At 33.1% G+C, this 27,074-nt stretch overlaps 4 protein-coding genes across 16 annotated transcripts; all 4 read right to left on the bottom strand.

Moving 5' to 3' along the window:
- Nucleotides 1-8,779: 8,779 nt before the first annotated feature.
- LOC140965515 (transcription repressor OFP1-like) lies at nucleotides 8,780-10,149 on the bottom strand. The gene has a single exon (XM_073425570.1). The coding sequence runs from the start codon at nucleotides 10,011-10,013 to the stop codon at nucleotides 8,910-8,912; it is 1,104 nt and encodes a 367-aa protein (XP_073281671.1). The 5' UTR covers nucleotides 10,014-10,149; the 3' UTR covers nucleotides 8,780-8,909.
- A 1,809-nt stretch (nucleotides 10,150-11,958) lies between these two features.
- On the bottom strand, nucleotides 11,959-14,684 carry LOC140965532 (CBL-interacting protein kinase 2-like). 8 transcript variants are annotated; one of them, XM_073425598.1, is made up of 2 exons: nucleotides 14,537-14,684; nucleotides 11,959-13,951 (listed from the first exon to the last, which is right to left on the bottom strand). In XM_073425598.1, the coding sequence occupies exon 2, from the start codon at nucleotides 13,523-13,525 to the stop codon at nucleotides 12,164-12,166; it is 1,362 nt and encodes a 453-aa protein (XP_073281699.1). In that variant the 5' UTR covers nucleotides 13,526-13,951; nucleotides 14,537-14,684; the 3' UTR covers nucleotides 11,959-12,163. The 8 variants fall into 8 exon arrangements, with proteins under 8 accessions (XP_073281699.1, XP_073281696.1, XP_073281698.1 ...); XM_073425595.1 differs by having other exon boundaries at nucleotides 14,452-14,594; XM_073425597.1 differs by having other exon boundaries at nucleotides 14,490-14,593.
- A 2,762-nt stretch (nucleotides 14,685-17,446) lies between these two features.
- LOC140965556 (uncharacterized) lies at nucleotides 17,447-19,806 on the bottom strand. Of its 5 annotated transcripts, none has more exons than XM_073425648.1 (5): nucleotides 18,754-19,806; nucleotides 18,406-18,672; nucleotides 18,082-18,285; nucleotides 17,753-17,812; nucleotides 17,447-17,631 (listed from the first exon to the last, which is right to left on the bottom strand). In XM_073425648.1, exons 2-5 carry the CDS (start codon nucleotides 18,424-18,426, stop codon nucleotides 17,503-17,505), a joined length of 414 nt encoding a protein of 137 aa, XP_073281749.1. In that variant the 5' UTR covers nucleotides 18,427-18,672; nucleotides 18,754-19,806; the 3' UTR covers nucleotides 17,447-17,502. The 5 variants fall into 5 exon arrangements, with proteins under 5 accessions (XP_073281749.1, XP_073281750.1, XP_073281746.1 ...); XM_073425649.1 differs by having other exon boundaries at nucleotides 18,491-18,672; XM_073425645.1 differs by having other exon boundaries at nucleotides 18,082-18,672; nucleotides 18,754-18,848; nucleotides 19,233-19,806.
- A 919-nt stretch (nucleotides 19,807-20,725) lies between these two features.
- LOC140965545 (WEB family protein At2g38370-like) lies at nucleotides 20,726-23,607 on the bottom strand. Of its 2 annotated transcripts, none has more exons than XM_073425626.1 (2): nucleotides 23,292-23,607; nucleotides 20,726-22,482 (listed from the first exon to the last, which is right to left on the bottom strand). In XM_073425626.1, exons 1-2 carry the CDS (start codon nucleotides 23,436-23,438, stop codon nucleotides 20,968-20,970), a joined length of 1,662 nt encoding a protein of 553 aa, XP_073281727.1. In that variant the 5' UTR covers nucleotides 23,439-23,607; the 3' UTR covers nucleotides 20,726-20,967. The 2 variants fall into 2 exon arrangements, with proteins under 2 accessions (XP_073281727.1, XP_073281728.1); XM_073425627.1 differs by having other exon boundaries at nucleotides 23,301-23,607.
- Between the last annotated feature and the right edge of the window lie 3,467 nt (nucleotides 23,608-27,074).

Genomic DNA, 27,074 nt, shown 5'->3' with positions numbered 1-27,074 from the left:
TAATTTTGTGTGATAGTACTTCAACTTTATCGCCTAGTGGACCTCGATAATTGATTTGGATAATAGATATGACATAATTGGCATATTCCCAAGTCCCCATTTATTGCACTTTGAAATGAATTATTTATTTTTAAAAAAATAAATATTCATTCTAAAATTTATTGTCACAAAAAAACGTGGATAATATCATATCACAAGAATTGATATACTAACAAATCGTAATGCTTGACACGTTTATTTTTTAAAATTACTTAAACTAATATCGACGAGATTTTTCTCTAAAAATATATATTTGGTATTTTTCCATACCAAAAACAAAAATAAGATTCCCCAATTTTTGAATGACAAAACTTGTGTGAGACGGTTTCAAGGGTCGTATTTCGTGAGACGGATCTCTTATTTGAGTCATCCATGAAAAAATATTGTTTTTTATGCTAAGAGTATTACTTTTTATTGTGAATATCGGTAGGGTTGACCCGTCTCACAGATAAAGATTTGTGATACCGTCTCAATAGAGACCTACTCTTTCTGAATAGCTGTTCTCTAATGTATCATTTACTTATTCAATTATTTATTTTTGCAGCTAGTTATATGAATAACATCCAGTTATCTCGTAACAAAACAAAAACAAATGATTTAAAATAAAAATTAAAATAATTAAGCAGACAGAGAAATTCGGGCCAAAATCCGACACACCTTCATCTCTGGATCTAGGATGAAATACATGGCCCATCAGAGAATGATACCCGGCTCTGATAAGTCTTCAGTTGGGCCCATTTGAGGAACAATCCACAGAGCAGCTCAGGTGAATAAGAACACATGCAAGCCCAGTCCATCTGGAGGAGGTCGGTTGGCCCATCTATAAGCAAATATATTGCTTACCTTACAATATATATTTTTCACAATTTCATACCTGACTCAATCATCGCCCTTCGTACGTTGGATCTCACCAGTCACCACCGGAGAGAGTCTATAATTAGGTAAACAAAAGACACTACAAAACTAAAGTATTGGCATGTAGTTTTGAGTTATAAGTCAGATTTATCACCAGACCAACAATTACCCCAAACGGAAAAATCGCTTGAGAAAAATGTCCAGTGATATAACTTTATGGTCATTAAAATCTCCAAAATTGGTAGCTTTCTCCTTATTTGGGTTTGAGTGAGACCAACATATTACAGAGACTCGTTGCATGTTAAGATTGGAACTTAGATCTAACTTAAATCAAAAAGCTGGTTCAAGAGGAGAGAATTATCCAAGTCTATATATGTAACTCTCAAAATCTATATTCAATCGATATGAGACATTTAACAATGTATGCACCTGGAAGTTGGGCTTCCACATGTTCAAGCAATTCAGTGGGTAGTATAAACACATACCTGGTCATGAAATACTCGAACAGAAGGCCAAAAAATGGCAAATAATTTGGTCATGTAGTGTGGTGAAATGCACGTAATTCTTAATAAAATCACAAATAAAGACGTGATTACTGCGTTAAATTCTGAACACGTCCATTCATACTGAATCAAACCTTAAATGCAAAAACTTTGTGACATTTCATTTGCTTAAAATACTATGCCTACCAAAAGACGTTCGCCGTCCCCGATCCCCACGGGTAAAGGCTCTCGGTCCACTTCGTATCCAGTTTCATCCGACTACATAGATAAGTCACTAAGGGTCCCCAAGTTCTCTTCCTCAACACATACTTCGGCATGAACTGGAGGAAATCGGTTATGGCTCTCTTCTGTTCAGAGAAAACGGTACTGTGAGAGGTTTTCTTAGATTGGCTAGGGAACACGGAGTGTTCAGGATCAGTGATTATGGGATTCCGACGGAGGAGTTGAGGTTGGCTCTGGAAAATAGTGATCGGATTTTCGGATCAACGGTTGAGTGTTTAACCAGTTACAGGGATCACGAGAAGCTTGTGTGGTGTGCCGATGACCAAGAGATGATGGAGAAGGCTGGCACTGTGATTGGAGATAACAATTTTCACCACTTCTGGAAAATCAGGGAGAACGTAGGTGGCTGGTAAACTCGAAGTAGTTGTGGATGAATTGGCTAAGGTGATGGATGAAATCGACGCAAAGCAATCAAGAACGCTCATGACTCGATTGAAAGAACCCACGTTGAGCATTCACAGATACCATCGAGCTAACATCATCGATCGAATTTCGTCTGTCATGGATAGACTAAACAAGTCAAGAATCAGGGCCATATGCTTTGAGCCTTCATGTTTTGCTAGAGTCGGGTGAATTCAATGCGCAAGCAGACTGTTCAAAAATTGTTACTTGCCGATATTGTCACCATGGGGAAGCAGATTGAGGTGAGTCGGGCTGTCTTGCTTAGAACCTTTTTATTGGTATCCTTCACATATAACATAGGGGTAAAAATATCTTGATCTTGATAATAAAGATTAAAAAAAATTATTATTTTTTTAAAAAAAAACCAATCCACTAGCATGAACTTAGTTTATTGATATCCAACTCAATATATCAAACAGGATAAAATTCAAGACAAGTCTCATAGCCAGCCCAAAAGATTTGGGTTCTCCTTCCAAGTTTTAACTGAAAACCATAATGGGCTGAATTAGTAGACAAGGTTTGAAAAGACTAAAATTTTCTTTTACGCAGCAATGGAGCCATGGGAGATTCAAGTCTGCTAACGGGGAAACTAATGTTCAAGCCATATCTTCACTCGAACAGACCCTCGTTTGCTATCGAACAAAATTGGTCATAACACAATTTCCCTTGCCAATCAAATCATGCATGATTCTACTCTTATTATCAGTGTTTTAAAGATGATTTGTTTGCCTATATTCTTGAGTTTGATCCCTATTTAAAAACTTGTGCTCGAGGTTGTATATTCTTGTCATGATTGGAAATCTAAGCAAAGAAATATTCTTGCGTGGTGTTAATAAAATGGCCTGACTGGAGCTTAAAAAGAATGTGATCCCAAGCTCACTTCAGTGCGTTCAAAGTCAAAATATGAATCACTTTTTGAATAATTATATATACTTTTAAATATATAAAAACAATAATTGACTAAAATTCGATTAAACATAATATGATAAGCTTTTATCATATTTTTTTTCTGAAATTGATTTATTAATTCGCACCCATAATTTCTTCAAATAGGATTAAGATTGAGAATTGAAAATGGGTTTACCCACTATCTTCCTATCATTTATGCTTACATTGCAATCATGCTATTTATTGAATTTAATTTGAACCATATTAAATTCGCTTGACTATTTTCATTATTATATAGGAATGGAGAATATAAATATTTTTTTTAATTTACTTTAATATTTGAGAAAGACATGTATTTAGGGAAGAAAGCGAGAAGTTAAATATATAGTAAACATTGCAAGTCGGAGAAAAGAAAATAAAAAATTGTCAAAAAGAGTAAAATTATAGCAACCACATAGAAAGTTGTCTTCACATCGATACAAAAATAATTTAATATTTAAGTTGTAATGTTTCTATCAATACCCCCACAAAAATCTAGTGACACAACCTATAAGATTTCCCTTTTATGCAATAACAATTCACAAGTCGCACCCTTTTGTTTCCACTGAGGAGGTTTGAGGAATAAGAATTCTAGGCTATTTTATTCTATTTTATTTTATTTTTTTTTTTTTTTACTGAACTTTGAGTACTTGTGCGTCGGATAAGTTTCGCAGGGATAAATCGACTTCTCTAACAATTTGTTCAGGGTTTTTAGACCATGAACAAAAAAGTTAGGTCACCATTCATACAGTGTAATGACATAATCCTGATAAGAATTTTATTAGTATTTTCTTGTCTATGTTTGAACTTTTTAAAGAAATTTAAGATAAATTATTTTAAATAAAACATAAAAATAATTAAATACGTGAATTGCTAAAATAATAAAGTTAAAGAAAGATTTGGACAAACAAAGAAACAAAGGACATATGGAGGGGACATACTGTACTGTGTGCACTCGTGTGGCCTTCCCACGTACACGTGCGCTGATGATTAAAGTCGATGAAATTGATTTCACTCCAAGTTCTACTGATACATGAGATTCTTTTAAGATAGCCTACCCTTGTTAGGTGAAATTACTAAAATATTTTATTTTTAAATTTATATATATATAAGGGTAGGAGGTGAAATTACTAAAATATTTTATTTTTAAATTTATATATATATATATATAAGGGTAGGTGAAATNTATATATATCTACCCTATGTTAGGTGAAATTACTAAAATACTTTATTTTTAAATTTATATATATGTGTTTACTCATTTAATGTAGTAGGTATTATATTATAATATAAACATTAGTATAAAAAATTTTATAAATTAAAAATTAAATATTTGTTATTGTTCAAAATATATTTTTACTTTAAAAGACAAAATTTATGCGAAAAACTTGTGTAAATAAAAAAATTATACATAATTATATACATTGTTAGATATTTATTTCGAATTATTACCAATAAAAAAATGTACCAACGTATAATATAATTTAGGAAGAAAAAGAACCGAATTTAATAAAATTGGATTTTATTTATATTTTTAAGAATAAAATGGGATTTCCGGTGAGCATTTATTACTCTAGGAACATTTTGTCCATATTAGGCGATGGCTCATTTACCAAGTCATTTTGTAATAAAATTGACCAAAACATTTTACATAGGCTGACATATCACATTCAAGTCAATTAATGCCGTAGAATTTAATTTTGTATATACCAAAATCAATAAATTAATATATTTATTATCACATTCATATATTTTAAATCGCATAACATTTATAATAAAGATGAAACTCAATATTTTAAAATTGTACATCAATTCAANACCAGGACATTAATTTGTAAAATATATATACACACAGTGGAGAGATGGATGGGTCGTGCATTTCTTATGTATTGATCGGCTGTAAGATGGGATTGAGAGGAGGGTGGATGTCCCAAGTGTGTTGACCATTAATTAATTACTACTCCCTTGGCTCTTATATATTCTTGTCCTTCTTCCTGTCCATAAAAATATACTGGGCATGGTCTTCCTTTGCGACCCGCCGACACTTCCTTTTGAAAAATATTTTAAAAATATATAATTTTTAAAATCAAAATATATTATTTTTTAATTTTAAAAACATTTTTATCAAATAATTTTCCAAACATATATTTTTTTAAAAAATTTAAAAATTCAAAGAAAGAGAGCCACGATAGCCAATAGTTTGTTACAACTCTGCTACATGTCAAAAGATATCCAAAACAAAATCATTTTCATCGGATTTATTATTGAAGGGCGGTGAATGGGCCAAGGTTTTTGTAGTAGAGTGCTTTAAAATCAATCAGGAAGTTTGATATGTTAATATTTTAACAAATAATAAAGGTAAACTTATGTGAGTTAAACTGATCTACACTCGAACTCTAAACTGAAATATCTTTTATTAGTCTATCAGCTTTCAACAGAATCAGTTTTCAACAGAATCAGTTTATGAAAAAATCAGTGTACAACAGAAGACAAAACTGATTGTTACTGTTCGTACAAAACTGATAGTAACAGTGTAATACTGTCAGAAAATATTGACATGAACTAAAAACAAACCAAAAAGACATATTTTGTTTGAAACATGTTTTTTTTTAGATATCTATATATATAGATAAACGATTCATTTTAGTAACAAAAAGACAACTTTTACTATATGACATAACAATATTATAAATCATTGTATCTAAATAACAATTTGGTTTCTTTCCGCACTTATTTGTTTGTCAACTGATATCGAAACTCGAGAATATATAATTTAGTTGACAAACAAACTAAATTAACTAAAAGAAATAAAATTATATCAAGTATTTATTCAAATCACTTATAAACACTTCAACCGAAATTTTCACAATCTTTTTATTTGTTTATTTTATTTTACCTCACAAAAAAAAAAAAAATTCCTTGGTTGACAAATAGCATGTGATGGATATAGCAGCAGACAAAGAATATATTTGAAATTTGTTTAAGGACCTACTTTTTTGCATACTGGCTAATGTCGAAATCATTATCGCCTAATTGTTTTATTAATATTTAATACTTTGCATTCATAATCACTTTTAGGAATTTGAATTATATAAATTAAAACATGTTGTAAAAAAAAACTGTGGGGCAGTAATTTTGTCGCGATATTGTGTCACGTTAGATACATGGTCCCGGGCATGCAACATCATTCAATTCAAACAATTAAAAGACAATTGAGTATTTCTATCACTTTGATTCTTTAAAAAATAAGGAAAATTTACTTTTGCATATGGATTAGATTTTCTTATGCTAATGGAGAATTCATTAAATTTTCATAGAGAAACTCGAATTTGGAATATTTTTCATCTAACTGTGTACGAAAAAAAAATCAACATATTATACTAAGATTCGGGAAATTTATATTTTTATTTTTGTAACTTACACTTTTTTCAATTTTAGTCATGTTATGAGTCCATTCGCAGTTTTATTACATTAATATTATTTTTTTTTTACAAAAATTGAAATTGGTCACTATAAATTGCTTAGATGGCAGCTGGGTACGTTGAGTTACAAAGTAAATTGGAGATTTTTTTTTTGTGATAAATAGCATGTGTCTTTTAAAAAAAAATCAGCTAAAAAAATTAAATGGTATAAAAAATGTATATAATAATTAAATATACTTGTTACATCAATAATTTTAAATAATTATTTAAATACTCATATTTTTAAATTTTAATACTCTGTACATCAGAGGAAGAGATACCAATGTTTCATAACAAGACCAAATTTGAAAAACACGTCCCTTTGGTTCCCGATCCAGTGCTTGTTCCTTTTCCCCCTATTGAAAAATGGTTTAATGTATTTTTTATTTTAAAAAAAAATGGTATCGTAAAGGATGTTCTGTCGCAGAAAGAGAGGGACACCCGCAATCAGTGGTTGCCTTTCCAAACCAACGGGCCTAGCTAGTCTTCTTAATTCCTCAGTTGTTTGTGTGTTCACTCCACAATTCCTTTTCTTTTTACTATCACATGAACACCTTGACTGTGTCTTTTTAAAGTATAAAATTTTAAGTCTGACCAAAGCTTTAATTTTGTTTAATTGAAGATGAATACAGCACAAACTTGTTATTGCATGTTACCTATATATTATGTCACTAAAATATATTGCTGAATTTGTTTTTATATGCTAAACTTGTTATTGCATGTTACCAACTAACATATTTTTTTACTTAAAGAGGGAAAAAAGAAATTTGGATTGATATAATATCACAAATCCTTGCATAAATTTCATGAAGAAATAATAATAATAATAATTCAACACACTTCAGTTTGAATCATGTTGCTCAGATCACAGCATGCTTAAGACAATGCCTGGACATATAATTTTTTAATTGATTTGAAACTTATCCTTGTTCTTAAAAAGTTTAATACATAACAATTTCCAAAAAATTTATAATAAAAAAATTGGAAGGAAAATTAAATAATTGAGATGTACATGCATTTAAAAAGAGTCATTAATTTAACCAATAGAACAATTTTAATTTTGGCAAAACGTTGTGTGAAACTGTCTCACGGGTCGTATTTTGTGAGACGGATATCTTATTTGGGTCATCTGTGAAAAAATATTACTTTTTATGTTAAGAGTATTACTTTTTATTGTGAATATCGGTAGGGTTAACTCATCTCACAGATAAAGATTCGTGAGACCGTCCCACAAGAGACCTACTTTTTTATTTTATACATGTATTTAGTTGCCCTAATTTCACTTGGATTGAATTACTGAAGAAAATATTTGTAAGGATGTGTTATTGTAATTTTCTTTTCTAGTATATCGTTTTATTCTAGTGAAAATTGGAGGCAACGCCGTATAAACAGAGCTCTCACATTTAGATTGGAATTTTTTTTGTTTTGACCATTTTCTCGCCCAAAGCCAATATTTTTTTCGTGGCTTCTGAAAAAAAAAAATAGACAAAAAATTTCAAATTATTGGATCATAACTAAACATTGACAAATTATATGACTAAAACTCATAATATTTAACAATTCGACTAAAATACTTTTACCAGCGTGACGGACTATTTATGACTCTTTTTCATCCTCTTTTTTTTTTTTGCAAATTATGGGCTTATTCATTAAATTATTGATTTATATTTTTATTTAATTAATTCTTTGATGTAAAAAAATAGTTTTATATTTTTATGTGACTATATGTATAGTTTTGGAAGTATTATGAAAAGTCCCAAAAGAAACAAAAAGTACGTTTTTTTATGACACATAATTATTAATTTTTGGTTTGGTTTGTACTAAGTAAACTGATCAAATTAATAAAATTTGCAAACTACCTTAGTTAGTTAGGTAACTTGCTCCGGACATACTCGTCCGAAAAAATATTAATTGAGCGAATCGAATAATTGATAATTGGTGAAACGCTCACCTACTCATCACACACTCATTTGTAGAACACAAATTATGTTTTTTTTAACAACGTGATCAGAACCCGCAATCATTGTCTTTCAACGCGTATTGGGAAAACTCCAAATTATGTAATAACATGTAAATCATGTTAGTAGTGTAAACAACATCGAACAACTTCTATATGACGAGCTTGCTCGAAAACACGCATAGCTTGTCCGTAAAAATGTTGGTAAGGGATCAAACCCAAACTCAGATACCCTTATGCTTCTTTTGTATAAATATGCTAAATTTCAAGTATAGAATCCCTATTGAACGTAATATTTACATGAAAACAATAAGGACTTGAATTAATAATAAATAAGAATCTCTAACAATCAATTATTTAATTTGGAAGGTATTTTAATATCCTCCACCAAACCTCCAAACTGCCACAAATTATTTAAGATAATAATACACTACACCATCTAAAAACAAAGAAGAAAAATTTACCAATAAGAAAAGACAAAATTTACTTGAGACGAACATGGAGAAACTCGAACCAAATTTGCTTGAAAACATTGATGATGAGGTCGTGATACTCATCAGAATTCAACGACAGATAACAAGCCAGAAGCTCTTCCAAATCCCTGGAAGCTCTGATGTTGTTCTCCACGATCATCTCCACCATTGATTCTCTGAAATCCCTCCGAGGATCTTTGGAAGATTTCATCACCGCAAAACTGTTCGAGACACTTCGACGTGAACCCGAGCTTGGATTTGAACTTATACTTGTGTTCTTCCTAGCTTGAATCCGTAGGTTTCCGATTCTTGGAGAGTTCGTGCGGAGCCTCAGGCCGGGTGACAATGCTTTCGGCGAATGTCGTCCGACGAGGCTCGTAATTCTCTTGTTTTGATGATCTTTGCTGCTACTGGTGGTACTGGCAGTGCTTGAGAAGTCCTCTTTCATTACCTTAACAGACAGGGACCCGTGCGCACTTCTCTCCGAAAAATCGGCCGAGGGTCTTGGAATCTTGGTCGGCTCTTGTAATTTCTTGGTAATGATTGGAGGGAGATGATCGTGCTCAGATACTGTGTCGTTGTCGACGCTGCATCTGCAGGAGGTTGAACAAGAAAGCATGCCGTCGAACGTGTCGGGGGTCAGGCCTCGGTCTGAGCCATATTCCGGAGAGATGGAATCGTAATCCGAGGATAATGTTTGGTCAATATCACGGGGAGTCGGGGGCCATACCGGAGGCTTAGTACAGGCGGATTCCAGCGAGGCCCGGCAGCTTGAATCAGCGGAAACTGAGGAAGTAAGGAACCTCTGTGGCGGTCTATTCCTTTTAATGCTTCTTCTTCTTCTTCTGGATGATCTTCTCGGCGGTTCCACGGGAGAGCACTGTCTGTCCGAAATTCTTGGTTTGAGAGGTGAATTGGAGCTGAGGGTGAGGTCCCTCGTGAAATGGTAAGATTTTCTGTGGTCAGAAAGAAGTGTTTTGGGCTCTGCAACTGCGAAAGATGATGGAGAAGAAGATGATTTCTGCTGATTTTTTCTTGCTTTGTTAGTCTCCTTAAGCTTGTAAAACCAGGAGTTTGGTATCAAGTCAGACAATCTGAACTTGTAATTGCCCATAATTCAAAGAAATCTTTGAATGGAAAGCGAGGATTCGAGACGAGACTGCTTCTGTGTGTGTGGGTAGTGAGCGAAGATATGCGTTTGATTAAATAGGAGAGGGGGGCGATTGATGGGGTGCACAAGGAAGAAATTGGTGCCACAAAACGAATGACAATTGTGATAATAAAATAAGAGCAAGTCCATTTAAATCCCTAACTTATCTATATTTACAAATAAAAATTTTATTTTTGATATAAAAAAATAATACGTTTTTGGATTGGTTCGGAGATTGATCTTATAAAAATTGATTATTTCATTAAATTTTTAATGATAAAATAATAATTTTGGCCTTCAATAAATGCTCCAATCACCGTCTAATTATCCATGATTATCTTATAGACCATTCTTGGCATCCAAACAACACTGGATATTGTTGACATGAGAGAGATCATTTGTCTAATTTTATGTGGATTCCACAAGTAAAATAGTTATTGCTCTAGACCTATTTTTATTTATTTATTTATTTATTTATTAGATAACAAAATCTAGTCAAAAAATTTATTTATTTATTTATTTATATTTATTTATTCTGTTTTATGAATCAATCATTTAACTATTGTACGTACCAAGAATATAGTAATTTGAAAGAAGAAAAAAAATATAATGGAGAAGTTGGATAATTAATGTGTCGGCCATCTATTACATTCTAAATAATTATCGAAACTATTCTGCCAAACCTCAATTGAATGTATAGGATTTATCAGATAATTGAGCATTGATGAGATGTAGTTATCAATAAATAGTGAGAATGAGTTTGATTTGTATAATAATTCATCCACCTTGCCTTGGAAAATGAAAAGGCGAGTATTATTATAAATTTAGGCACAATTTAAAGTTAAAAATTTAATAATAATATTGAGATAAATAATTTATTATAATAAATAAATAATTATAGATAATATATTATTTGATTTGATTGATAAATAATAGTTTGTTTAATTTGATTGATTAAATTCGAGATATGAATATAAACTACTATTTCTTTCTTTTATTATTTAATAAAATATTAATAATATTATTTATTAAGAGTAATATTGTAATTTAAATTCAATAATTTGATTGATATAAGATAAATAATTAATTGATAAATTAATAATATGAAAAAGTATATGGAGTAAGTATCTTGTGAGACGGTCTCACAAATTTTTATCTGTGAAACATGTCAACCCTACCGATATTCACAATAAAAAATAATATTTTTTCATGGATGACCCATATAAGATATTCGACCCACTAAATTAATCCGTGAGACCATCTCACGATAATTTTTGTGAAGTATATGATAAGATACATTATTAAACGGCTAATTATGTAATGGAATGGATAGCAAAATTTAATAGTTGTAGGTAAAATCTTGTCTTCTTGAACGTGAGCAAACTTATCTTTACTCACACATGCATGGAATATTATAATCTAAATTTGGGAGAAAATTATACGAAACGAAATTTAAATTTTTTTAATTTTCGGTGGTCATACATTGCTTTGAAAACAATTCGTAAGAATAATAATTTAAAAAAAAAAATCAGATGTAGAAGATATTTATATTTCACGAAATAAAGTCGTGGATGGGTCTTATCTTGCATCAGACCACGACTATAGTTTATTTAATTTTACTTGAAATGAAGAAAAACACCCGATCTGTAAATTTTTGTAGCTGAAGTAGTATTCTGATTCATGACTATATACATAGTCACCAACCTCGACCGGCGCTATGCCCGTGGCCACATCGTTGCTCGAATTCTAGGCGTCAGAGAAACGGAACTCAAACGGCAGAAACCAGGATTATAGTGGAGGAGCGGCTACACGGAGAATAGGTGAGATGGGAGGGAAGGGTAATGGTAAGAATCACAGATGAGGGCCTTTATTATAATAACCAAGAAGAAGTTGGGTCGATCATACATCCCCCACCTAACTGGATGATGTAGTTATTGATGCGTATTGAAACAACAAAATATTTATCTGATTAAAACGAAACGACTGCATTCCTCCAAGACGATAACCGATTCTAGATGTGATTAAACATAACATAAACATCACTTCCACAAAAGCAAACTTATTTAGTGCTAATAAATAGCAAGCCAGGATTATTAAGGCGTGTGGTCCTGCAACTACGGGACTTGGGATGGCTGTGACTCTGATAGCTCTAGTTGCGGATCCGCATGAGGCTTGTTGCCCTGCCATGTCCAAACAATGTCTTTCAGGGATGTCCTAACGTCCTGCCTCATCATCTTCTGAAACTCCAAGGTGTCTCCGCTGGCTTTCTTCATCTCAACTAAATGAAAATCTGGTGCAATCTCAAAAATTTCTGCATCAACAGACAGCGTCCCTTTTCTTCCGCATTTAGATCCTTCAAATTTTAGTAATCCTCCATCCTTATTCATAATCTTCAGCTTCAACCGTTTGGCCAAATCTTCCATCCTTGATATGATGTTCTTGGCGGGTTGATCGGACGTAAACCTGAAATCTCTCTTGTTATCATTTTCCTCAAATAAGCCCGACAAATCAAAACCTGTCGAAAGGGAGATTATATCAAAGGCATTCAAGGAAGTGAGCCTATCAATATCTGCCTTCAATGTTGCATCGGCATCAATGGCTGTTTTCTTTTCAGTTTCTATATTGCTGTTCTTGGAGTATGCATCAGCCCATGGGATCTTGGATTGGAATCCTTTACGAAACCACAAATTTTCCATTATCTTGGATATAGATATCCTGGTGTTTAGACTGGGATCCAGCATTTTGGAGATCAGCTTACGAGCATCGGGAGAGATCCAGTTTGGAAACTTGAACTCTGCCTTTCCTATTTTCCTGTACATCTCCATTAGATTTGAATCATGGAAAGGGAGATATCCAGCCAACAGAACATATAAGATCACCCCACATGACCAGATATCTGCTTTGGATCCATCATACCCTCTCCTGTTAATAACTTCTGGAGCAACATAGGCAGGCGTTCCACATGTTGTGTGAAGTAATCCATCCTGTCGCTTGGATTCTGCAAGGGCGCTGAATCCAAAGTCTGAAACCTTCAAGTTCCCATTTTCATCCAAAAGAAGGTTCTCGGGTTTGAGATCACGGTGATAAACACCTCTGCTATGGCAAAAATCTACAGCACTAATCAGCTGTTGATAATATTTTCTTGCAGCGTCTTCTTTCAGTTTCCCTTTGGCCACCTTGTTAAAAAGTTCACCTCCTTTAACATACTCCATCACGAAAAATATCTTGGTTTTACTGGCCATTACCTCGTAAAGCTGCACGATGTTGGGGTGATTAACAAGTCTCATTACAGAGATTTCACGCTTTATTTGATCGATCATCCCAGCCTTGTATATCTTCTCTTTGTCGACTATCTTCACTGCCACACTCGCATCGGTTTTGAGGTTCCTTGCATGATAAACCTTTGCAAAGGTCCCTTGCCCCAGCAATTTTCCCACCTCGTACTGTTTCATTAGCACACTTCCTTTACTTTCCATCCTCAGATATATATACTAATAAACTACGAATCACTACTTTAACAGCTATCACGGTTTCTAAAGCTTGTAAGAGAAGCAGTAAACTTTGAGGTTGCAATCACTCAACCATCCTCAAAAAGGTCATGATACGAAAGAATGTTTCCCCTTGAGTATTCAGTAACTGTTTTGTTTTGACAGCAGCAGTGAAGGTTACAAGTTATCTGTCCAATCGCATCAAGGATCAAGAACCGTGGCTCGAATGGAGTTTCGGCCTCATCAAAATAAGAAAAAGACTGTCCAGTCCGCAAGCACATCTTTCAGCATTCCCTGGTTTTTGTTTGTGCTAGAGAAAGCTAAAGAGGAAGAGGAGCTTCTAGGTACCAAACCTCAATCACAACAACAAGGGATTGTTTGATATTTCGAAACTAAATAGATGTAATACAAAACCTGAAAGAAATCAGAAGAGTTAGAGAAATCTTGATTTTGGGATTTCTCTTCATGATAAACACTCGAACGAAAACAGCAACTACCCTTAAAATCACTGCAATTTTACATCCAAAATATACAAATAAATGGAGTGAAATGATAATTTAACTCAAGAAAGAATAAAAACAAGAAGAACCAAGTATCAACATATGAACAAAAAGCAATCTTGATGTAAACTTACGAATCAATTAACCAGTAAGAATATTCAGTCGCACAGCCCTCCAAATATAAAAAAATCACAGCTTTAAACAGGACAGAAACTGCCTAAGCCAAATCAAGATACCCCCTTAATTTCGCAGACATTTCAACATAATAAATTAAGGCCGACAATCAAACTAGGTACAAGGATGCAAAAAAAACCCAGATTAAGGCCAAGAAAAATCACCTCAAAATCTCTCGAACACAGACAGAGAGAAACAGAAATAGCAGACAAAAACAGAAAGGGTCTCGTTTCAATGAACCTTTTTGAATGAAAAACCACTTTTCCTAGACTTTTAACGTTGCCAAATTTATATACGTGTTTTTTGATCGTGTCGAAAGGCTTACCAGGTGCAACAAAGTTAGCCACTGCCCTTTGCCGACTCCGTTGTAGCTAATCAATAGGGAATGTTACCTGCTTTCACGAAAACCTTTTAAAATCTCACTCGCAACAAATTTTAATTTATAATATAATGATGTTCTGAATGAACGACGATCGAGGCGTGTAAAGAGAAGACGACAAAAAAGTCATTTGAGCTAGCCTTTCAAGTTTTAAGGAAAAACATGATACAATATCAACTTTAAAGAGAAGATAAGAAGCGGCCAAAACGTGTGAAAAGAACACAAGAAAAAATCATTTGAGCTACAGTTTCGAGTTTTAAAAAAAACGAGATACAACGTCAACTTTAAAAAGAGGACAAGAAGAAGTGATCGAGGAGTGTAAAGAGAATCCAAGAAGCAACGATTTGATGATTCTAGGGTTTTATATTTTTGGCCCAAAGCCCATTAAGAAACAGACAACGAGTCTTCTATAATGAATTGTTGGCCTTCAAAACAACCCAACAAGCTTAAAATGAGAATGTTATTGCTTAAAAAAATTCAACCACTTAAACATTACATGTCTAGACGGCCGAGATGGTAAGCGGTTACTGACCATCTCCCGTGATTTACAACCCTGCTCTTAGTGTTTATTTGGTGTATTTGGCCTCTTAACGAGGAATTGGCTCAACAATCGATGAAATTAAAATTTCTAAATCGTTTCACTCTCTCTCTCTCTCTTAATATTTCAATCCAACTCAAAAGTAGTCATTTTATTAGGCAAAAATTTGTGTGAGACGATCTCATGGGTCGTATTTTGTAATACTGATATTTTATTTGGGTCATCTATGAAAAAATATTATTTTTTATGTTAAGAGTATTGCTTTTTATTGTGAATATCGGTAGGAATGACCCTTCACACATATAAAGATTCGTGAGACCGTCTCGCAAGAGACGTACTCATTTTATTATACCAAGATTGAATTTTCTGTTTGCGTTCATTGTTTGTTACTTCCATTGTTTCATTAAGAGCATTCATCAATGTGTGTTGGCGTGAGGTGGGAAGACCACCACGCCACACGGGCTTCTCCCACCCCATTTCTCGTTATTTTATTTTTTTTAATAAATTTATTAAAATCGACACGAGCTTCTCCAAACAACTATTTTACAAAATAATAATAATAATAATAATAATAATAATAATAATAATAATAATAATACTTTTTTTCCATAAATTTTAATAAAGTTAAAATAATAATAAAAGACCTAAATTTCTAAGAATTATGTAAATAAAAACAAAATTTCATCTATAAATATTCATTTCCTTCCATAATTTATTACATTCATCCAAACACATTATTCTATCTCATAAAACACTCCAAAAATCTCATCTCTACCGTTTTCATCATCTCAATTTCATTTGTAATATTTGTTTCTAGAATCCTAATTTTTTTTATCCGAAATAGATGAATATAACACTCATAAAATTCATGCCAAACTAATTTCCAACAGCTAGTTAACGTCTATGGATGATTTTTTTCATATGTTAGTATTCCTTCATTTCATGTTTATAATAAAATTTTATTTAATTTAAAAATAAAAATAAAAATAGAATAGTAGAAATTGATACCCACAAATAATAAATAAAAAATGTTAATGTAAAACCTTGCAAAAGCACACAATGTCACAAAAATGGATGCTCTAATATCTATGATATTTTTTGTTTGGTAATGATTGATGTAAAGTATAGATTTTTACATATTTTTTTCTATTTACTTTTAATTTTTTAATAATTTTTTTTTTTTAATTTCTTGGTATTTTCCTCCCCTCTCATCTCATGATGGCACAAACTGGTCTCTAGTGCCTCAAATCCCATCCAACACCAATATCTACGGAATGAAGAAACATCACTCTCTCTAGAAACTAAAATTAAAATTTTTGGACCATTGGCTCATTTAATTTTGAGTGATGATATATGTACATCTATATTTGTACAACAATAAAAATTCACCGCAAAAATTCAATTTATCAAAATCTCACTATATATTGAATACAAAATCTCACAATATAATGATGATAAATAATATCACAGTAACGATATATTGGTTGTACCTTTAACATTATTCTTTAATTTTTATCAAACAGGCAAAAGCAAAAACGAGAACACATTCATTTATTCTTTAATTTTGATCGTGTCTATGCAAACTATTTTAATTTTGGTTTTTTGAGTCACTGATCTGATATTGATGTTTAATTCCAAATGAACGGTCCCTAACTAGTTTTGACAAACAGAATGATCACTAAAAACCAACGGTAGGTTTCTCATGAAATCTTTGTTTTTTAATCAATTATTTAACGACGGTGGCATTAAGTGTAAGAATTGGCAGCTTGATTCATTGATGGTAACCCCACACGGAAACAGCACACCATAACAAATATATGTGGCATAGAAGAAGCACGAGGCTTCACGATTGATACGATCCGGATGAAATAGATGAGCCAGATCGGATGTTCCACCGGAGCTACTATCAATATAGTGAAGGAAATAGGAGCAAGATGTATTATGGACCAGAAGCTTCTTTCCTCCTTTGTGCAGTCGAGAAGATCTGAGAACAAGAAAGTAACCACGTGAATGGGCGTCGGAGGAGTATTCGGCGTGACTACTCCGATGCTTAAGTCAGTGAAAGACTCAAGTTGTAAACCAATGTAATCAAGTGATGGTTGTGAAATTGGGGTGGAATGTAAGTAGTAAATAACAATAAATATGTGCATTCAATATCTGAATAGAGAATAAATGCCAAGAGAGAACCTGATATTTATAGTATATTATGCAATGATGACCTCGCTCCTCGCTCTTTGTGCTGATCATTAATTATAGTAGAGCGGCTGATTATACCCTATTAGTCTGACAAAGATATTTCTTACTTATACACGCACACACATATATAAATATACACACGCACATATATAGAGGTCGTAATATGGACGACAATTCTTCATTTAAATGTGTATGTCACTGGAGTTGAATTACAAGCATGCAATATGGTGCACAGATCTTTGGTTTCCAGAAACTTCTGAGCATGCACCAGAATATTAGGAGTGTACTGAATCACCAAACTCTTGCACTGCAAATTCAAATTCAAATCAAACATAACAAATTAAATGCTTACGAATTTGATTCAGAGATCCATGATGCATATATAAGAGCATTTGGGGCTTCGAGCGCGACTCGAAAAATATGGATACCTCCTTGATATTTTTTCCAGTTGAACCACATGCCTCCATAAGCAGCTTAACTATCTGCAACTGAAATAAATAAACATAAGTTGAGATCCTAGTTACCAATTCGATCCAGCAATGTTAGTTCATGATATAAGCCAGGTGAATTCATTCCAAAATGATCAAGGAGTCGTTAGATATATGATAATAGTATGAACTATTCAAATATAATAAAACAAACAATCCAAATATTGGCATGTAATAAATACTACAGGTTCCAGAAATGCTAGCACCAAGAATCTGAAAAAATAAGAGCTTCATGCTTATTAATCTGTAAGCTGTAGCCCAAGTGTTACCTCAGTGTCAGGATCCTTCAGCTTCTCTAAGGCCTCTGTAATAACACTATGACATAAATCACATTTGTCCTTGGAAACATGCTGAGAAACGGACATGTTTTTTTTTTTTTTGCAAAGGTCGGTTTTTTGGCATAAATCTGTAGGTTTCATTGAGGAAATCTCTGACAGTAGTAAAGGGGCATAGAAGTCCACCAACACTATGCACTGCAAAGACAAGATTACCAAAGATAGACTTGAAGTGCCGGGAAGATAGACTTGAAGTGCCGATAAATATATCAGAAACAAAACAAATATTGTGGCATCGAAACAAGCATTTCCCCGTACATGAAGTGGAGTTCTAAACATACTGACTTGATATCAAGATTATTGCCACACAAAATGATACGGCTAGCCAAATTTATCATAGTACCTCCTTCTCGAATGGATCTATTTTAATGCAAGCTTGGTGAAGGATACTGATGATCTCTGTTTGAGTTTTGTTCTACGCTAGATATTTAAGGGCATCAGAAGCTAATTTTTTGCACAAAGTACATAGATCTTCATTCTTTCTGAATTCTTCCATATGTTGAGTGTCTTCCAGTGACCGCAGATCTGCTAGCCGGAGAAAGGCGTAAGAGCAATTTTAGCAGAAATTGCCACTAAACAGAAAAAGGAAATAATGGATAGAAATACCTGAAATAAGTGCACTTTCTCCAGCAAAATGGTCTCTAGCATAAGAGCACCGGCTGCTGACTATGACTAAAAATATGAGCACCCTCGCGTCCATGCTGCAGATATTGAAATACCTTAATCTAAAACTCAGGAGTGGTACTTTGAAAAGAAACAAAGACGGGTTGTGTTAAAAAATTGTAAACCATCAGCGCATCAAGATAAATTATGCATATGCTATTAAACATCCATGGCACAAATGCATGGAAGTAAACTATTTTCACAAAACCAAGTTGTTTACGAGCTAGCTAAGAGCCCAAGCTAAACAAATAATTAAACTTCGTTTCTGTTGCAAGGAACTTAAATAGATTGCAGATGGGCTCAGCTAAGAACCTTCAAACGCCTAAAATACAAGCAAAACTAATTATATTTGTGTTGTCGTTATCGTTGCATCGAACCTTTTGCAATTGGATCAGAGTGTTTCAATGGTAATCGGAACTTACCTCACTGCATGATATGGCATACTATTTCACAACTCATTCTAAATCAGTGCAGGATTATACCACACAAGTGCCTCAAAACAATGGCGAAACACATGAAAAAGCCCGCATGGCAGTAACCCAACTTGCTACGAAATCCGTTGATTGTTCACGAAGCACCAGAAAAATAATATTCTCATTATAATTTCTCAAATCCAATTAAAAAATGATTCAGTCGTATCTCCTTACAACCAGGAGAATTACAAAATCTTTTGTTGAAAAACAGAAATAATAGCTCAAACGAACTCGTAGAGCACGACTAAAACATGCACCCTGCAACGAATTTAACAAATAGGAATCCAAGAACAAAGTTGACTCAGCTTCGAATCACTACGTAACAATTCTTAAACACACACACACACGCACACGCACGCAAAAGGAGTCAAGAAAAGCCGTACCTTTCCTTCAAGTGACAAGAAATATCAAGACAAGTGGAGAGAAGAGCCCCTTATACTTCCTATAAGCTTAAAAATAAGTTATAAATTATTGTCGAAATTAAGTATATATCTTTCGACTGGCCTCGCACCTGTGGCTATAGTCTTCCTGTAACGGCCCATTACAGGCTCAGTGGACCGCCCATACGACCCACTGCCCCAATCGACCCAAGGCTATCCCGATCTTGGGCTCTGCTCTATGGGCCTTGGCCCATCTATGGAACTCTTCCCTCACGGGCTTTCCATAGACGTCGTATGGGTTACTCATAGAACTCTCCAGCCCATGCACTGGAGTCTGTGCCTTCCCAGACTCGAACATGAGATCACATGGATATATAGATACTCAGCACAAGTCTGGGTTACTCATAGAATTCTCCAGCCCATGTACTGGAGTCTGTGCCTTCCCAGACTCGAACATGAGATCACATGGATATATAGATACTCAGCAATTGGTACCAACAATTGGTACCAGACTTGTGCTGAGTATCTATATATCCATGTGATCTCAGGTTCGAGTCTGGGAAGGCACAGACTCCAGTGCATGGGCTGGAGAGTTCTATGAGTAACTCATACGACGCATATGGAAAGCCCGTGAGGGAAGAGTTCCATAGATGGGCCAAGGCCCATAGAGCAGAACCCAAGATCGGGATAGCCTTGGGTCGATCGGGGCAGTGGGCCGTATGGGCGGTCCACTGGACCTGTAATGGGTCGTTACACTTCCCCACCACGAAAAAGAGAAAAAGGCAGACATTTATTTAGAGTACTCTTTCGCTGATACTGACACATTTAAGGCTTGTACCATGAATAGATCAGATTGTAATTTGCTATTATAACATACTAGAAATGGCAATTTTGTTGTCAAAGAAAAGAAGATACGGACGGAAAGACATGACGATTGAGATAACATTATCAATTGCGTGTATAATAATCTAGTGATGAATGCAAAATTGAAGTATTATTTGATACCTGATTTATTTATTTCTTGGGAGATTGCAGTAACATTTGGGGTATAATACATGAATATTAGATTCAATTCAGAGTTGACAACAACAAACAAGCAAGATAATCTGGCCAAATAAATATTGTTAACACAAGTTGTTTGCAAGAAACGGCTATTTTCAACCCAACTTGGCACTTGCAAACATGATAATTACGTCATAAAAGTACATATTTTGATTGTCCCACAAAACTAATACATGGCAAATACCTACACCAGGCAAGTACTAGGAACACCGTGTTTAGCTGACGATCCACCAAAGTTCATCTTACGAGCTGCGACACATCGAGATTGCACTTTGTTTCTTCTTCATCTTTCTACTTTGCTTCGACATAAGGAGGGTGATACGACCAAAACTGAACTTCTTTCTCTTCGCAGGAAGTCCGTTATTCTTTTTACCAGCTGCTGCTTTCTCAGCATTGCGTGGATCAGAATTATATTTACTGCTAAGCATTTGTCCCAGTGACACTCTGCGCTTCCCCGTGTTCCTTTCTGCTCGCACCCCATTTTCGTACTCTTCGGTTAGAAGCAGTTTCCTGCTCAATATTTGCCCGATTGACAGAGTTGGCTTCAGGACTGGTTTTAGCTCATCATCATCCACAAGATTCGGATAGTTTACGTCCAGCATGTGAGATTCTTTGTGGAGGGATGAATGGGAGTTCTTAAATTTAGTACAGTTATGAACAGAACTTCGATTCTGACCACGATCGGATCTCCATTTACGAAGGGCCTCTTCCACAACCAGTTTACCTCTATTTGCCGCTTCCACCCTGCTTAATGCTTCTTCCAGGGCCTTTTTGCTGATTTTAACTTCTTCAGTTGCTTCTTCCACCTTTTTTAAGATATGCGAGTTTGATAGATTTGCTTCATCAACTCTAAGCATTGCATCCGCTTCCATATCCTGACAAGCTTTCTTTGCATCTCGAGCTCTAGAGATCAAGGTTGAGTATTGCTCAAATGTCAGTGTCACCCCTTCAGATTTTTGTTCAGAAGCACTGGATAGCGCTTTGATTTCTGCAAGAGCCACAGCTTCAGAAGCTCTGGCTGCTTCCTTCATGGTTTTAGCAGCAACCAACTTGATCTGAGCTGTCTTAATCGCATCTTTTGTCTGTTCAATCTCAGACAATGCTCTCAAAACTTCTGATCTTTCAATGTTTCCAACATTCTTAAATTGTTCGGTCTCCGAACTTAGCCTCTGAAGCTCCCTTGTGACAACATCTGACGGATGACCACCTTGGACTTCAGAATCATAAGACATCTCAAGCTTCCGTTTTGTTTGGTTTAGCTCATCCTCTAGAAATGAAATTTTGGCGGTATTAGAAGACAATCTTTGACGAGTCTTCTCAAGCAACATTCTTTCTGTCTCAATTTTCTTGTGGTACAAATTAACCATGGCTCGAATATCTGAAAGATCAGAAGTAGTCCTTGTTAAGTTCATCTTAGCCTGTTTCAGCTCCATTAGAATGATCCCAGGGGCTGCAGAGGCAGCCAGGCCCAAATTACAATTTTCGTCGGGATGCTCACTCATATTTCTTTCCAGATTTTCCTTATCTGCTGTTTCAACATCAAAACTCAAGCTGTTATTCTGCGAATTTTCATTCATGGCGACATTAACTTGCGAAGCCTCTTTCTGCAGCTTCAACTTTAATTCTTTAATGATCAATTTAGTCGTTTCCAACTCCTTTAGAACATCAAGTGTCTCCCTCTCCTTAGTAATCAATTTTCTTTCCATTTGTGCCGCCTGTTCCTCCACTTTGACAATATCAACCATCTGATTATCATTCTGTCAATGAATGGTATCCGTTAAAAAGTATCAACACAGTAAAAAAGTGGCCAGCTAATGCACATCATGATTCAAAAATTTGGGTGGCTTGTCTTGTTGTTCAGACACACAGATCTCCAATGATAATAGAGATAAAGGTTTATACTTCAGATGAAATAAATGAACATTCTTTTTACTTCATCTGGCAGAATGTTCCCAAATTTCAAAAGCAGACCAGATTAAGAAACCAAGGAACAACTAAAGCATCTATAAATAGTTAATACGAAAAAGTTGTAAGTTGCCACTTTCAATTATAACCAGAAACAGCCAATAATTTCAACCTCTTCTTCTTTGCAAAATAGGCAACGTGTTTACCCAATATATGATTACATAAAACAGGGAAGCACAGAAACTTATTCACATGAAAGAACGGAATTTCCCCAAATTATGTTAATTTAAAACACAAACCACAAAAAAATGCAATTATCTGGGAATAATTTATAACCACTGTGGTTCTATATACCAATTATCTCCTGAAATTAAAACTCAAAAGATGAAATCTTAACTTAAATTCTAGATTTCAAAACTCTACTCGCTAAAACAAGACAAATAAAAAAGCGACAAAATTAATGACCAAAACAATGAAAGTTACACTACAAATCGCAACATCACCGACGACGGCAAATCAATGAAGTACTTTACATTCATAGGCTAGCAAAAGCAGCAACACTACGACACCATTATTTATAGCACCAGATAAAGAAATATACTAAGTAATGGGTAAACTAAAACAAAACAAAAAATTAACAAGAAATACAATGCATTTGTACACATGCAACCTCGGATGCACTCTTTGGGGAAATGGGTTTCCAGAATGCCATCCCTCCAAACCGGCTCGCCGCCTCTTTTACCGACTCAAACGGCGCAGACGTGTCGATTTCAGCCCTCTCAGAACCGAGTTCTGTCTCAGGGTTCATCTCCGGAACCAGCTCAAGATTTTCCGAACTTTCCTTAAGAAAGAAGAGAATCCACGAGAAGTCTTTAGAACGAGCAACTGTGGAGTTCGAAAGGAAAGTTGATTGGAAAGGGAGTGGAGCAGAAGAAAGTGGGTAACGTACACTTAATGTTGGGCTGTGTCGAAAGAGGACACTGCAACGTATGGATTCTTTTAAACAATTATTATTACAACTAAAAATGTCTTTATTAAATCACTAAATCACAAAAATTATTATGAGATGATTTTATGTATCAATTTTATATAAAATATCTTTTATTTAAATTATCAATGAAAAATATTATTTTTTTTACGTCAAAAATATTATTTTTTATTATAAATATGAGCAGTGTTGACTCATCTCACGAATAAATATCTGTAAGACCGCCTGCTCTAATTAAAATTAATAAAGAATGAACATTTGAATTCATGTGGAATAAGCTTTTGAATATGTTGGTTTAATTTATATATAGTATTTGTCTTCGAAAATCACGGGATAGAAATGGGTAAACCAAATAGCTAGAGAAAATAGTCGAGGCAAGAGTTTGACTCTTATTTCTCAAAATGATATTCTCCTGCCGTCGTGCTCACGGTTGTTGGTAATTCTTTTTCCAAGAAATAACAATTACGACTCAAAATTGTAACGCTGCAGATTTTAAAGTCACACAAACTTTGAAAATGTTTAGAACGGTATCAAGATGATATATAGACTTCCCAATTTCGAATTCTAAGCGTTAAACTTAAAAATCAAATTTAAAGAATTTAGATCTTGCAAAACTTAGATTTAAGCGCAAATGCTTAAAAACTCAAAACTAGAAAAAAAAACTCTTGAATTTAATTCCAAAGTTCGAATTTAAGCGTATAAGCTTGGAAAATCCAAACTCGAGATTTTATATCTTGAAAATTTGAATTTTAAGTTTTAATGATTAAAAATTCGTCTATAGAACTAAACTTATAAAAAAATAAGAAGAAGAGAAAATTGTGTATAAAATACAAATAAATGTAATCATATTTATAGAAAATGAAAAACATTGAATCAAAAGATATAAATCTGAACGAAATGGTGCACCATTTCACTTAAATCAATGGCCCAATGGACTTGGGCCGCCAAGTCACTAAAGTGCCGCCTCTTCAATTGAGGCGCAATCACACGGTTAAATGTGTACAAAATTCATTTTTATAACAGAATGATCATTTGATATTATATAAAAAATATATTTAAATTTTAAATATTATTATAAAAATCTTTTTATTTAAAAAAATTTCACATGTTATAAAATTTATGCTATAATTTTTTTAGCACTATTAATACATCCATCTTCCACATTAAATTTTTAAACAAATAGAAAATAAATATGTAATTAACTTAAAGTCTTTTCAAATTTTTTTTAAATTCAAATTTAAATATGACGTTTCTTGAAAATATAAATTGCATTTAAAAGTTTGCGTTTGTTATATAATTTCGGTTATGATTTTAAGTTTCGTATTATTTTTATATATTTAGTTCGCACTACTTCATAACATATTAAATAAAATATTTATACATATAATTTTATGTCGTTCATCTTTTTAATGAAAGATTTCGTCATGAATTTTTTGTATATTAATTGTTTGTAAATATATACAAAAAACAATTGAAAATTTAATCAAAATTTATTTATCTAAATAATGGAAATTTTTTGACTTTTTTGAAAAATATTTGTTTTTCCTTTAAAATTTTGTTAGAAAAAATTATATATAACAATTCTAGTCAACTAAGATAAAAAAAGTCAATTTAACGATAGAATATTATTATCCTAATTTGAATGTTGTCATAAAATGTTCGATATAGTAATTGTTTATAATATATTCATTATAATATAAAAATAATTTTAAATAATTATCAAACGCTAATACTTACTAATTTTAGTAACATAAAATAAAATTGCGTGCATCACATGAGTGAAATACTAATTATTTACCAATACTCTTGCCAAGTGACATGTGAGATACAGGGAATCCTCAATTAGATTCACTAAGATAGCATTTTCTCATTCTGAATCTGTAAAATAAATTTTTTTTTATCAAATCACATATCACAATAAACTATGCCTATACGCAAAATGTTATTTTATTTAATCAATCATTAAAATTATTAAAACATAAATATTTGAGTAATCAATTAATATTATATAATGAATATATTTAAAATTTAAATATTATTATAAAAATGTATTATATAAAAATATTTAGACCATTTAAGATAACATTCAAATAATGATAACAATATCATGTCGTCAAATTGATTTTCTTACAAATACAACGGACTAAAATTGAAATTCGATAATACAAAAAACTAAAATTATAAAGAAACAAACTACATGAAAAAAAATTAATTAATTCCGCCATAAAATTTTTAATAAAATGGACCACACATGAAATTACATCGAGAGAGACCTATCTTTTTTTTTAAAAAAAATAATTGTACAAGTGAAGATGTTAAATATATGTTTTTTAGAAATAAATTATTAAATTTGAATCCATTATTAATATGATATATTATTAATTTAATTCCAAGTCAAGTGCAGTCGAAATCATATGTTCGAATTCCTTCTTTTTTTTTTTCAAACACCTCAGTTCAAACATTAATTCTTAAAAATTCGTCCCCAGATTAAATGATCCAACAATTACTTTTAATATTATATCAATGTTGTCATAAAACCCCAAGACACCATAGAGTTATGCATCTTATGCATGATAATAAATATAGGGATAATTCATACTTAATATGATTATTTCTTTATAGTCTGTCATTGTTCTTAATTACGTCTATATAGTTTTGTTCGTGTCAATTATATCTTTTGAGTTTTAGATTGTGTCTCGATTTCATTAATTCAACGTTAAAAGTTGATGGCCGGCACGCACAAAGATGATCACATGATTTCATTATTTGCCTCCAAATTGAACGACCAACATATGTAAACCCTAATTTCACTCATAATTTGAATGCTTAAATTAGGGTTTAGATATACAGAGCGAGATGACATTAAAGATTATGAATGCTGATTGTTCAATCTGGGATAAAAGGATAAAGTCAATGTTGTTGGAGACAATAATTGTCTCTGCTGGTAGAACAATCGAAACGTGGCGCTTGAACAGTTGTACGTTTCTAATATTTGAATTGCACCATTATCACAAATATAACTTTTGATAAAACGGTAAACAGTCAACCCTACACAAGTAGTCCCACGTGCGCTAGCTGTCAACTCTTAATGTTAAACTAACGGTAGAGACGAAATCAAGATACAATCTAAAATTTGAGGGAAAAATTGAAAATAAGAATATAATTATGATTTACCTCATAAATATACAAACTGTTGAAAAATTATTTAAAAATGTGTTAAATATTTGTGTTGAAAATGTGAATGTTGAATGTTGAAAATTAGGTAAAATTAGGTGTTGAATATTGAAAATTAGTGTGTGATGATGTAGGTAATGATGTATTTTATTTTTGGATTATTTGTAAAAATTTTCTATAAATAGATCTCTCATTTGTGAAGAAAATCACAATTGAGTTGAGAGAAAAATATTATAAAGTGTGTAGTGTGATAATTTTGAGAGTTTGAGATTTTTACTTTTT

Source organism: Primulina huaijiensis, unplaced genomic scaffold (assembly GCF_012295235.1).
Source record: "Primulina huaijiensis isolate GDHJ02 unplaced genomic scaffold, ASM1229523v2 scaffold10763, whole genome shotgun sequence".
Taxonomy (NCBI): domain Eukaryota; kingdom Viridiplantae; phylum Streptophyta; class Magnoliopsida; order Lamiales; family Gesneriaceae; genus Primulina; species Primulina huaijiensis.
The sequence above is the reverse complement of the archived record's forward strand: the minus strand, read 5'-3'. Positions and strand labels throughout refer to the sequence as shown.

What these genes read in the sequence shown, in the direction of transcription:
- LOC140965532 (XM_073425598.1), bottom strand. Translation starts at nt 13,525, where the DNA reads ATGGAAAGTAAAGGAAGTGTGCTAATGAAACAGTACGAGGTGGGAAAA.
- LOC140965556 (XM_073425645.1), bottom strand. Translation starts at nt 18,426, where the DNA reads ATGTTTAGAACTCCACTTCATGTACGGGGAAATGCTTGTTTCGATGCC. An exon ending in TGAAGGATCCTGACACTGAG is followed by an intron (nt 17,813 to 18,081) that starts GTAACACTTGGG and finishes TATTTATTTCAG; the next exon opens with TTGCAGATAGTTAAGCTGCT. An exon ending in CTGGAAAAAATATCAAGGAG is followed by an intron (nt 17,632 to 17,752) that starts GTATCCATATTT and finishes TTGAATTTGCAG; the next exon opens with TGCAAGAGTTTGGTGATTCA.
- LOC140965515 (XM_073425570.1), bottom strand. Translation starts at nt 10,013, where the DNA reads ATGGGCAATTACAAGTTCAGATTGTCTGACTTGATACCAAACTCCTGG.
- LOC140965545 (XM_073425626.1), bottom strand. Translation starts at nt 23,438, where the DNA reads ATGAACCCTGAGACAGAACTCGGTTCTGAGAGGGCTGAAATCGACACG. An exon ending in GTGCATCCGAGGTTGCATGT is followed by an intron (nt 22,483 to 23,291) that starts GTACAAATGCAT and finishes ATTCATTGACAG; the next exon opens with AATGATAATCAGATGGTTGA.